The sequence below is a fragment of the Microtus ochrogaster genome, linkage group LG3, assembly GCF_000317375.1.
Source record: "Microtus ochrogaster isolate Prairie Vole_2 linkage group LG3, MicOch1.0, whole genome shotgun sequence".
Classification (NCBI taxonomy): domain Eukaryota; kingdom Metazoa; phylum Chordata; class Mammalia; order Rodentia; family Cricetidae; genus Microtus; species Microtus ochrogaster.
In genome coordinates, this window is record NC_022029.1 from 17,563,916 (window position 1) to 17,576,565 (window position 12,650).

At 41.1% G+C, this 12,650-nt stretch overlaps 1 protein-coding gene across 1 annotated transcript in view; it reads left to right on the forward strand.

Annotated features, from left to right (window-relative positions):
• Positions 1-12,176, forward strand: part of Laptm4a (lysosomal protein transmembrane 4 alpha) — a 22,375-nt gene extending 10,199 nt beyond the window's left edge. The window contains exons 2-7 of the mRNA XM_005360589.3: positions 3,912-4,032; positions 6,520-6,596; positions 6,682-6,804; positions 9,036-9,131; positions 9,582-9,680; positions 11,575-12,176. Coding sequence (XP_005360646.1) covers positions 3,912-4,032; positions 6,520-6,596; positions 6,682-6,804; positions 9,036-9,131; positions 9,582-9,680; positions 11,575-11,649 — 591 coding nt within the window. The 3' untranslated portion in view covers positions 11,650-12,176. The remainder of the gene's footprint in view (positions 1-3,911; positions 4,033-6,519; positions 6,597-6,681; positions 6,805-9,035; positions 9,132-9,581; positions 9,681-11,574) is intronic.
• The last annotated feature ends 474 nt before the right edge of the window (positions 12,177-12,650 follow it).

The following is a 12,650-nucleotide window of genomic DNA, read 5'->3' on the forward strand; positions in this document are numbered from 1 at the left end:
GAACCTGATTTTAATTAAATTTCAAATAATACACTCGCATGCTCGCATACACACACACACACACACACACACACACACACACACACACACACACACACACACACACACACACACACACACCCCCACAGCAGCCAGGATAGTCTGGGCAAGAATATAAATGCATAGTCAACAGAGGAAAGCACACACACACATGGGATTGCATCAAACTAAAAGGCTTCCTCACTGCAAGAGAATCAGAATAGTGAACAGGCTACTTTTAGAAATGGCAGAGGATATTTGGAAACTTTCTGACAAGAGGTTAATACCCAAAGTATATCAAGATCTCACCAGCAAAAACAAATAATGAAATTTAAAGTGGGGAAATGAGATGAATAGACAGAAGAAGTAAAAGAAGATTAACAAGACCAACAAGTACCTGAAAAACTCTGAATGTCATGAGCTAGCTTCTTACCCAGTGAGTGAGTCAGCCAGACAAAAAGTGACATGCTGGCAAGGAAATGGAGAAAGGAACATCTTCACTGTATGGGAATGTAGTATAGCCACTTTTGGTAGAACAGTGTGGGGCTCTTGAGGTTAAAAGAACTGCCATAGAACCCATGGATCCCACTAGTGGGTTCTTACCCACAGAAAACGAAATCAGTGTATCAAAGAGATCTGTTTATTGCAGTGTTGTTCACAGTAGACCAGGTAGGGAGTCAGCTGAGGTCTTCATTGATATCAACAGATAAGGAAAACAGGGTCTGCGTTCACAATGGATACTATTAGCAGTAATAAACAAAATTGTCATTTGCAGCAACATGGATAGAACTGAAGCTACAACTGACATAAGTGAGCTACAGAAAGACAAATATGTGGCTTTACTTACAGTTTACAAATTAGCTTAGTTTATAGACTTACAGGATAGTGGTTACTAGACACTGAAAGGGGAGGGGACAGTAAGCAACAAGATAAGAATAAAATTAGTGTTCTCTTGCAAAGAGGATAATTACAGCTGTCAATATTGCACCAAAAATCAGAAAGAGCTAACCAGTTATATGAGTGTTCTCATTGCAAACAGATGTTTTAAGGTTATGGCATTATGTGCCTTGAATTGACTAGTAGTATATGGTGTATAAGTGTATTAAAACTTAACATTGTACTCTATCAAGATGTACAAATGCTATGTATCGTTAAAGAAAAGTAACCTCGGCCGGGTGGTGGTGGCGCAAGCCTTTAATCCCAGCACTTGGGAGGCAGAGGCAGGCGGATATCTGTGAGTTTGAGACCAGCCTGGTCTACAAGAGATAGTTCCAGGACAGGCTCCAAAACCACAGAGAAACCCTGTCTTGAAAAACCAAAAAAAAAAAAGTAACCTCCCCCCAGTCCTTGAGTCTGGGATGGGTATGATTGAAGCAAGGAGGAATTGCTGCCTTAGGCCTGAGTGCTTCCCTGGGTTTGCCCTTGTTCCTTTCTCCAAGTAAAAGGCCCTCCATTGTTTTCCCACTGCTTATTTACTCACGTGAGGTGTGCAGAAGGCTTTTAAAGTCTGCTTGGCCCATGTTGTTGACACGTGCTATGTTCTACCTGGCCTTGTTACTAGGCTTACAAGCCTTTATTTTCAACTTCTTTTCCTGAATACAGTGCGGGAAAGGTCATGAATATTTTGGAAAAGTTTTTAGTAGAATATTTTAAAGACTTTTTAAACTTTAGGGTTACAGTTTTGATTTCTTGAAAAATCCAACAGGAACTTAGAACTCTGTCAGCTGAATTTAATATAAGTTGCATATGAGTGTGGAGTAGGTGCTGAGTGGTAAGTGTTTTGGACTACAAGTACTGATTTTCTGATGTGGGATTCCCCTCTGTGTGCTGTATCATTGGTTAATAAAGGAACTGCTTTGGGCCTATAGCAGAACTATAGGAGAACAGAGCTAGGCAGGGAAAACTAAACTGAATGCTGGGAGAAAGAAGGGCGGAGACAGAGAGAAGCCATGGAGCCACCAGAGACAGGTGCTGGGAACTTTACCTGGTAAGCCACAGCCATGTGGTGATACACAGATTAATGGAAATGGGTTAAATTAAGATGTAAGAGTTAGCCAATAAGAAGCTAGAGCTAATGGGCCAAGCAGTGATTTAAATAATATGGTTTCTGTGTGATTATTTTTCAGGAGTCTGGGTAGCCGGGAAACAAACAAGCAGCCTCCTTTCAACAGTTTCTAGATTGATTACTGTCATATTCAAAGTACTACCCACAGTGAAGTGAACTAGGCAAGGACAGTGGAAAATTCTATGATAATTTGTAGAAAAAAAAGATATTTTTTTAAAAAGTCATACATGTGATAAAAATATTTTGGACATATGAACTTCAGCATGTATACAACTACATACACACATGCATGGAAATATATATTTAAACCCTCTAAGTTTTGTTGGTACTTCATTTCCTTCATTTGGTAGCTAGATTTGCATGTTTTCCTTGACATGAGTGTTTTTCTGTGCCATGCTAAGCTTTTTTTTTTAAACTATGGTGATAATTATGTTATCATAATTGTCAGCAAACAAGAGTTTGCTGAATGGATTTCATACTGATTTCCCAACACAAGATAACATTTCTAACTTGAAGATAAAACATGGTCTGCTTTTCTACCAAATGTTTGAAGGCTTGACCTGATATAAAGAAAATGCCTTTCTTGGGTGTTACCATCCATCCATCATTTAGGGTGGACAGGGGAGAGGAGTTTTAGGTATTGTTGCTGGAACACTTTGGAGTGTCAAATGTTGGGACTTCTGAGAGGAGGAGGGCAGATTCTATGAGCTTTAATTGTGGAGTTTGTCTTGTCTTCATACCTTACTGGTTTTCATATTGAATCTTCACCAGGACAGTTTCTGATCCTTGAGGTTATATATATGTGCTATGAGGCTGCAGGGACCACAGCCAGAGAGCACTGTACAATGTCAAAGTGGGGTTTGTGTCCCTGAGAGGCTAGGGAAATTTATCGGCTGTGATGGGATTTCAGCAAGATGTTTAGCAACATCCCAAGGTATTGAATTAGTCTTCCTTCCTTCCTTCCTTCCTTCCTTCCTTCCTTCCTTCCTTCCTTCCTTCCTTCCTTCCTTCCTTCCAAGAATGAAGACCAGAGAAAATTGGTCTGTAGGATGATAAAATCTGGAAAAATCTTTGTGGGCGGGAATGTAATCAGATGAAATTTACTTACAGTTTCCTTAAAGATCATGTCCAAGCCTTTGAATCTAACTGTGTAGGTTGCAGATAGCTTATCAGATTAAGTATGGAAAAACAATTTTGAATTGTATAGAGTTACTCTTGTGTAACATTGCAAAAATGTACAAAACCAGTAAGTACATTTGCCTTTGGAATTTGTGAACCAGGTTGGGGAATTTGTCCATTGCACTGGAACTTACACAAAGAGAAACTAGGCAGATGGCTAAACCATGCTAGAAAGGTAGAGGAGTGGTTGGAGGGCCCAGGTGTTTAGTCCCTGTGGTGTTTGGGGGCTGCTGTGCGTATTAGAGGAACACACTGGCTCCAGTGGCAGAATTAAGACCAATGCGGGGATGGGGGGGGGGGCATCATCACTCCTTTAGGGAACCTTTTAAACTTGAACCATACGGATGGGGGTACTTTGGGGGAGTTGCAGGCATCTGCGTGTTGGCGTGTGAAGAAATATGTGCCTCTGGACTTGAAGTTTGTGATGATGCCCTAATTTTGCTTTCAGTACATTTTATTCTGGTTTATTGGCATTAACACAGGGTTCTGCATCTTTATATATGCTATGGCCTGTAACTGTTCTCACCATGTTTTATGAGTGTCTGCTATCTCACAACCTTGTTACTGCAGGTGAAGCAGTATGGAATGTGTCTAGAGACTGTGGAGACTGTTCCCTGATGGAAGTTAATGGTCATCTGTTGTCTCTCAGGTGGTCAACCTATTGATGGCGATTTTGCTGACTGTGGAAGTAACTCATCCAAACTCCATGCCAGCTGTCAACATTCAGTATGAAGTCATTGGTAATTACTATTCATCTGAGAGAATGGCTGGTAAGTTTTTAACTTTAAAAGATATCACTGCCAAGTTTTTATATATAAAGCCAATTATAGTCTTCATATGAATGTTAGAGGAAGGTTAAGGAAATTATGCTTCAGTTATACTTCAGAAGGTTAAATAATTGCATAGGAAGTAACAAGTTGAATGTTATTTAAGCTACTTGTTGAGACAGGAAAGTTATTTTTGATGACTTTCCCCAAATATATTCAGCAAGAATTACTGTAGAACGTTTCTGGACAGAAGATGTAATAAATTAGTATGTTTTGGAGAAGTGTATGGTTGTACGTATGCCTTGACTGTAGAGACAAGACAGAGGAGATGGGAAATAAAACTGGTTTGAGACTTCTCAGGGCTTACTTACCCGTGTGTAGCCAGGGTCAGAAATTTGGTGTTAGAACAAATGGTCTATTGCAGTAGAGTATAAAATACAGTGCACAGTTCTCTTGTGTATGTGAAAAGGGACTAACACCACTATTAAAACAGTCATAGGAATTGTTCTGTTAGACCCGTTTATTCCCTGACAGCAGTTATTTTTTATTACCAGTTCTTTAAAACACAGGTATAAAACATTTCTAGTTGAATTTATATTATTGCAAGTTATGTCATAAATTCAATATTTAGACAAAGTACAATTTTTATATGCTTAGTTGTGAAATTTCAGTTCAGAAAACTGTTCCCAGATCATGAGTGTGTTTCTAATATTATAGATTTTAATTCTGAGATTTAATACGAAGTTCTGAACTTCTTTATATTTGTGACCACCTGTGATCCAAGGATGAAGATTGGTGGTTTTTTTTTTAAATAATTGCTTTATTTGTGACTGTTTTGCCTGCATGTACGTACGTATGCACATCATGTGTGTTCAGTGTCTGCAGAGGCCAGAGGAAGGTGATGTGAACTGGAGTTTGTAAGTTACCATGCAGGTGCTGGGGACCAAACCCAGGTTCTATAAGAGCACTGAATTTCTTAACTGTTACAATGTCTCCAAGTACTCATCTGTGTCTTTTGTTGTTGTTGTTGTTAAATAATTTTTTGTCTTCATGGATAAATTAATTTTCCAGGAACCAAGAAGAGTTCAGTGACTGTAATACACAATAGAATGAAATCAACTGATGGGCATTTATGATGTTTTTTAAAAATGAGAAGTCTTCTGATTCTTTTAAATAATCCTTATGACATTGACAAGAAATAACCTTTTATCAAATTTTTCGAGAGTAGTAGTATTTGAAATCCCCTCTCCCATCTCAAAATAATAATAAATAAAATTTTAGAGACTTATTAATACCTCAGTATTTTGAGTCAGGGTCGGTTTTGCTTTGTAACTTAATCGTTGAATGGCAAGAGCTTTTAAATCCTTAACAATAAGGGTAGTCGGAGATGATACAGCCATTTATGTGAAATCCTTAACAATGAGGGTAGTCTGAGATGATACAGCCATTTATGTGAAATCCTGCTGGTGTTTATAATGCCCAGTGATAAGATTATGTGGACAAACATCCAATAGTGTGAATATTTAGTGGTTACTCTTCATTTTTGTTGCCCTTTAGCTTTTTCGAAGCTTTCATTCAGTTCTGTGTATGTAAAGGAGAATGTGCACGTGAGTGCAGGTGCCTGGGCGCCAGAGGCATCGAGTTCCTGGAACTGGAGTTCTGGGTACTGGGAACTGTACTTGGGTCCTCTGCAAGAGCAACAAGCTGAGCTTATCTCCATGTGCCCCCTCTCCCTTCAGTTTATTAGTGTCTGTCCAGAGTCATAGGATCAACTCATGTTGTGAAGAAACTCAGCCAGTCAAGTATGGTTTGATATTGTTTGGGATTATTTGGGTGTGTTTTGAAGGAACTAGTGAATGTGGAATTAATGCAGACTGAGGAGGAGTTGAGTTGGGGAGACGTGTGTAGGGAGAGAAGGCAAACAGAAAGAAGCCGCTGTGGTTAAAGGTTTAAGATGCTGGGGTAGGGTGAATGGAGAACTTTGAATTTCAGTTGTATTCTTATCAAAGCAAGAGATATGTCTGTAGTTTTCTGTGTGTAGCTCATCTGTCTTCTAAGCAAACAGCAGCCTTTCCTTCCAGTTAAACCCACATCTCACAAAGCCAGCTTGTGTGAATTCTTTCATAGTTTTTTCATTGCTTCTGCCTGTGTTTCAACTTGCCGTGTTGGGTTTTAATTGTCTCTTTGCACTCCAACATGTAGAGGCACAAGGGACCGGTTTTCCTGCCGAGTTACGTCGTTAATGTTTCATCCTAAACACAGCGAGTTGTTGCATCAGTTTAACATGGAAAGGCATGTATAAATGTCTCAAGATTCTTAGATTTTCTTTTTTTTCCTCGCCTTAGATCTTTTGAGAGCCTGTTTTGAAAGTAATTAGAGTTAATTTAAACATTTACATGTAAACGTTTTGCAGCGTCGTTTTCTCATGAAGAGTTTAGTTTCTTTCATTACATATGTTGCTTACTTAGAGTTCCATTTTTGTTTTCTTAGATAATGCCTGCGTTCTTTTTGCCGTCTCTGTTCTCATGTTTATCATCAGCTCAATGCTGGTATATGGAGCAATTTCTGTAAGTCTTTTCATCTTTCCTAGTTTGACCTTTAGCAAAGGGAGTAGTTTTATACGTATACTAAATTTTTTTTTTTCTTCTGCAGTATCAAGTAGGCTGGCTGATTCCGTTCTTCTGCTACCGGCTTTTTGACTTTGTTCTCAGTTGTCTGGTGGCCATCAGTTCTCTCACTTACTTGCCAAGAATCAAAGAATATCTGGATCAGTTAGTAAGTATGTGGGCTATTTAAACTCTTCCACTTAAGTAAAATACTCTGATTGCAATCCTAAGGCAACCTTAGGGACTATTTTTAACTGTCTTTGCTTTTTATCGTATCTTAAAATCACTTCTGTGTTAAAACCTGTAAGATACCATAATTTGTACCATACCATTTGGACAGCCCAGTACTAAAGGTCCATAAAGAGAGTGTGGAAGAAATAGTTGAGCTAATGTGTTTCAGTAGAATATTTGACTGTATTTGGTACTTATTAAGGGATTGGTATCCTCTTTATCAGAATGGTAGTGCATCTGTGTGTCCACTGTATCCTAGCCCTACTATGTCTACTGTGTCTGCATGCCTGCTCTATCCTAGTATGTCTACTATGTCTGTATGCCCACTGTATCCTAGCCTTACTATGTCTGCATGCCTGCTCTATCCTAGTATGTCTACTATGTCTGTATGCCCACTGTATCCTAGCCCTACTATGTCTACTGTGTCTGCATGCCTGCTCTATCCTAGTATGTCTACTATGTCTACTATGTCTGTATGCCCACTGTATCCTAGCCTTACTATGTCTGCATGCCTGCTCTATCCTAGATGTCTACTGTGTTAGCAAGCCTGCTATATCCTAGTCCTGTGCTAGACACCTTTGGTGAATACTGCAGCTCTAAAGAGAACTTTGCTCTTTGGGGAACCAGCATGTATTGAGGAGTCAGGGTATAAGAAGACACTTTATTAGGCCATAAATGACCTGCCCCATTGGTGGTCTGAGTTAATAAAAATCTTAGATTAATGCCGTATAGTGGGGTAGAGGGGTAGGGGATATTCCAAGCTGAAGTGGTCAAGGAGGGCTTTGTGGGAGAGTCTGATGAAGAAAGTGTGGGGTGCGAGCAGATGAAAGCTGGTGGGTGGGGCAGTTATCCTTAGTGCACTTCCAGATGTTGTCTTTGAGAGTCTTTCCTGCCTATGGCTGGATGTCTGGTCCATTTTGAATGCCATCAAATAAATCTTTTACTCCAGAAACATTTATTGATTGCTTCTTAGGGGCTGGGTTCACGGTACTTCATAGAGATTGTCTAGTGAAGGATCAGAAGAGTGACGTTTAGTGACGTATCATTAAGTGAGGGCAGCTTTCTGAGTAAGTAAGCCTTGGGTTGTAGACCTGAGGTTGGATGTGAGATTTGAACAATACTGAGGGACTTGATTAGGAATTGAGATAAGAGAAATCAGAAGAAGAAAAAAAAGTTAAGAGAGATGAGATGAGAACCCCTGAGGCAGCAATGAATATGAGGTCGCCAGGGAGCCATGGAAAGTAAACATCTGTGGAGACTAGAGAGGGCTAGCTAGTACAGCCAGTGGGCCTGGTCCCCTGTGATTGGAAGCTTCCTAAGTGTCGTTCTCTAAGCCTGTCGTCTAACTGAAATATCACAGGTAGGCCCCTGCTTCCTTTTCTACAGTTCTTGGCATGTACAGTCTCCTGTGTGTTAGTCACATTCCGTGTGTGAAAGTCCAGCATTCCCATTGAAGACAGCTACAGGTCTAAGGACAGGTGTGTAGAGAGAATATCAAACAACACCCTTGTTCTTTTACAGACCCTGGTGTTTCCCCCCCTCTATTTGATTGGCTTAGTCTTTTTAATTCGAGGGTAACTTCTTCTGCTGGCCAGTTTTAAACCCTCCCTTCCCTTCTCCAGACACTGAACTCATCGCCTGGTCTGGAGTCAGTGAATGCGCTGACCCTTCCCAGTACAGCGAGTATGTCCGCAGTAGGTCACGTCCTCTTGCTTGGCCTGTGGACAGTGGCATGTCTCCTTTTTACCATCAAATGCAGAGTTGAGACCAATATTTGACTCCTAGAAAAGTTAACTTTCTTTATGGGAACATGAGCAATTTTGGCTCCTTCTGATTTACTGACCCAGGGCAAAGTTGGTTGCCATACAGGTGATTACATTTTGTCAAAGCCCAGAAAGGTGAACAATGGTGGTCAGTAAAAAGAATATTAGCTCTGTTTAGACTTTTTAGTTAGTTATCCTAGCTATTAAACAAGTACATCTAAAGCAATGAGTGTATCTCTTCATGATAAGGGTTCAGACATGCTGTGTTAGTAGTTCCTGTGTGTAAATTTAAAATAGTCTGTCACTTCTGACTTTGTTGCCTTTGCCATGTTCTTAAAATGCTCTTGAGATTATCAGAAGCACAGTGCCATAGAGGAGTTGTCATTGTATGTTTGTGTTTTAACAGCCTGATTTCCCCTACAAAGATGACCTTCTGGCTTTGGACTCCAGCTGCCTTCTGTTCATTGTTCTTGTGTTCTTTTTGATATTCATCATTTTTAAGGTATGGAGCTTGTGATTCACATTTGGGGGGTCTGGTGAGACTTCCCAGTAACCCTTTCCCCTGTCTGTCTCCTTATGGGTCACAAGAGATGTAGAATTTGTAGTGATAGTGTCATTTCTGGCACAGTAGTAGAGAGGACTTTCTGGTAAGGGGTAGATTCCCCCTGTCTTGGACCCACAGAGTGCTTGGCACTTTTATGTTTTCAGAAGTGCTTCATGGCTTGTAGTGGGAATCCATTACAGTTCCCAACACTGGAGCACTGGGATTTCCTCCACAGTGTGTTGGTTAACAGACCTATATCTCCAGTGTCTTTATGAGAAACTTGGGATGTTTAATGAGAGCCAATTGGGAGTGAACCTGTGTGAAATGGGTTCCTTCTTCACAGATAGTGCAGAAGTCATGGAGGTCCTCTGCCCCAGAGCATCCTGCTGAACTTTGTTTTCCTTTCAGGCTTACCTAATCAATTGTGTTTGGAACTGCTACAAGTACATCAACAACAGAAATGTGCCGGAGATTGCCGTCTACCCTGCCTTTGAAGCGCCTCCACAGGTTAACTATTGTTACACCAAACTGTAGTTCGCTCTTACTGACACCTCCAGAAAGCAATTTGGGACTTGAATATTTGTTCTGTACCATAACTGTGGTTTCAGACACGAATAACTTGAACCCATGAATGCATAAGATTTAGCATTTCTCATTGGGAATATTGTGCACGCAGGGCTAGAGCTCTTTGCACTGTTGACCTAGCTTGACTCTTAGGTTTATTTGTTAGTGGTCCTCACAAACCTTCTTTCTGGACAGATAAGCAGGAGAGGAGGAGGTGGGTGGGGAGAGAGGAAGGGGAGGGGAGAAAGGGGGTGTGAGAGGAGAGAATATGTGTGTGTGTGTGTGTGTGTGTGAGAGAGAGAGAGAGAGAGAGAGAGAGAGAGAGAGAGAGAGAGAGAGAGAGAGAGGAGAGAGAGAGAAATGATAATGATTCTGATGGAGTCTGAGTGCTGACCCCACCTCTCAGAACCCTCTTTGCTGCCCTCTGTCTTCCTAGGTTTTTCCACATAGGATACATATGGCTCATGTAGAGACAGCCTGTCACTTGGAGGCTCTTAGGCTAGAGTAAGCTTTAGAAAGGTGTGTCTATTATCTCAAAGGGAAGGATAGAAAGTCATTGTCCTTTGAGTACAGATTATCATGAAACTTGGGGCACTGGTCAGCTTCCTGTAGAGTGGTCAGTGAGGCCTCTTCCCCCAGACCCTCAGCCCTTGTTTTTGTTTTTTTTTTCAACATTGTGTAAGCCAGTTCTGGAACTCTTGTAGACCAGGCTGGCCTCGAACTCAGAGAGAGCCACCTACCTATGGCCTCCCTAGCACTGGGACTAAAGGTTTGTGCCACCACATCCAGCTGATCTCAGCCCTTGACATACAGTTATGACTGGAGCTTTATTGGTTGCCTGTCAGACCCTTTGTGTGTGTGTGTGTGTTTTTTTTTAATACACATGGGTTAGTATGTTAAGTCCATCTTCCACGTTAGTCCAGAGGAAGAATTCTAATTCTGCCATCCATCCATCTTCCATCCTATCCCTCCATCCATCTCCCCAACCATCTATCCCTCCATCCCATCCTTCCATCTCATCTTATCCATCCATCCACCCATTCATCCATTCATCCCATCTTACCCCTCCCTTCCACCCTTCCCTCTATTTCATCCCATCTATCCCATCCATCTCATCCATCTATCACATCCCTCCCTCCCTCCCCTCCCTCCCATCCATCCATTCATCCCTCCATCCCATTCATCTCATCCATCCACCCACCCATCCATCCATCCCCACATACATACATACATACATACATACGTACATACATACGTACGTACATAAGTACATCTCATCCATCTCTCAGTCTGTCTTGGTCACTGTCCTATTGCTGTGAAGAAACACCATGACCAAGGCAACTCTTATTTTAAGGAAAAAAAAAGAAAAAAAGAAAAGAAAAGAAAGCATTTGGTTGGGGCTTGTTTACAGTTTCAGAGGCTCAGTCTGTTATCATCGTGGAGTGTGTGGGACAGGTGGGATGCTGGAGAAGTAGCTGAGAGAAACAGACTAGGCCTGGCATGGGTTTTTGAAACTCAAAGCCTACTCCCAGTTAACAAGGCCATTCCTCCTAATTCTTCTAATCCTATCGAAGAGTTCCACCCTGTGCTGATTAAGAATTCAAATATATGAGCCTATGCATTCAAACCATAACACATCACACATACACCGACCCATCATCAGTTCTGGCTACCCTGATCTTGAGTCATTGTGTCACTGAGTGTGGATGTCTGTGAGCTAACAGTTCAACTCTTCCTCAGGGTTGTGAGCTCCTGCTTAGGACGTAGTCTGAAAACTAATTATTCTAGAAAAGAATGTAAAGGGACATTGCCTGATGTAATTCTTTTCTCTCTTTAGTATGTTTTGCCAACCTATGAAATGGCCGTGAAGATGCCTGAGAAAGAGCCACCGCCTCCTTATCTGCCTGCCTAAGGACATTGTGCCTTGTCAATAAAGCCTATACCAGCTTCTTGTCTTGTTTATTTTACAGAAAGCTGCAACGCAGAGCTCTCAGACTTGTTTGATATAAAGTGCACTGTCTTGTCTGAGCATTTATTTTCAAACACTAAGGAGCTTTTGGACATTTATTAAAAACTTTTTGTTAAGTATCACATTTTAGAGACTTTCTGAAGACAATCTAGGTTAAGCGAGAGCAAAGTGCCATTGTTAGCTTTTAACTAAGGGGTAGGGAGGGGAAGGGCATTCTCCATATTTTCTTTTTTAACTTTGCACTTTGATTGTATAATGGTTTGTGTTTCGGATGTTTGATGCCCTGGATAGTTTCAAGAGAATGAATACAGTGTTTAGGATGAATGAGTTGGGTGTACGATTTGTAGTTCCCAGCTCTATGAAACAGGAAACAGCGTTGTGACTTGTCTATGGAAGAGGATGGTTGCATGCTTCTCATTTGTATGTTTCCATCTTTGTAATAAGATGCTTTAATAAACCTCTCAAGTTTTGCTGTTGTCATTCTTCTTAAACGAGTCTAACCTTTTCTACTGCAGTGGATAGGTAGCCTCTCCCTTAGTGCTGGGAAGATGTTTGTTGTTGGATAGTATCCTCATTTTAAAATTTGTACTTGTTTTTATTGTCTTACATAATGAGAAGCCCTGTACTGGTTCCTGGATAGAGGGGTGGGTGAGGGAGGAGTAAAGGCAAGAGAGGATCAGGGAGAAGTGAGGTAGGGCCCTTTGAACAGAGGAGAGGGCATGATTCCACTGTACAGGAGCAGTAGGAGTTTATATAACATCCTAGAATTCCAAGGAGAAGACAGGACAGGACATTTTAAGATGTTCAGTTAAGGTCCTTTTGAGCCTCTCTGTAGACTGTTTTTGGATTTTTGAGACAAGGTTTCTCTGTGGCTTTGGAGTCTGTCTTGGAACTAGCTTTTGTAGTCTAGGCTGGCCTCAAACTCACAGAGATCCGCCTGCCTT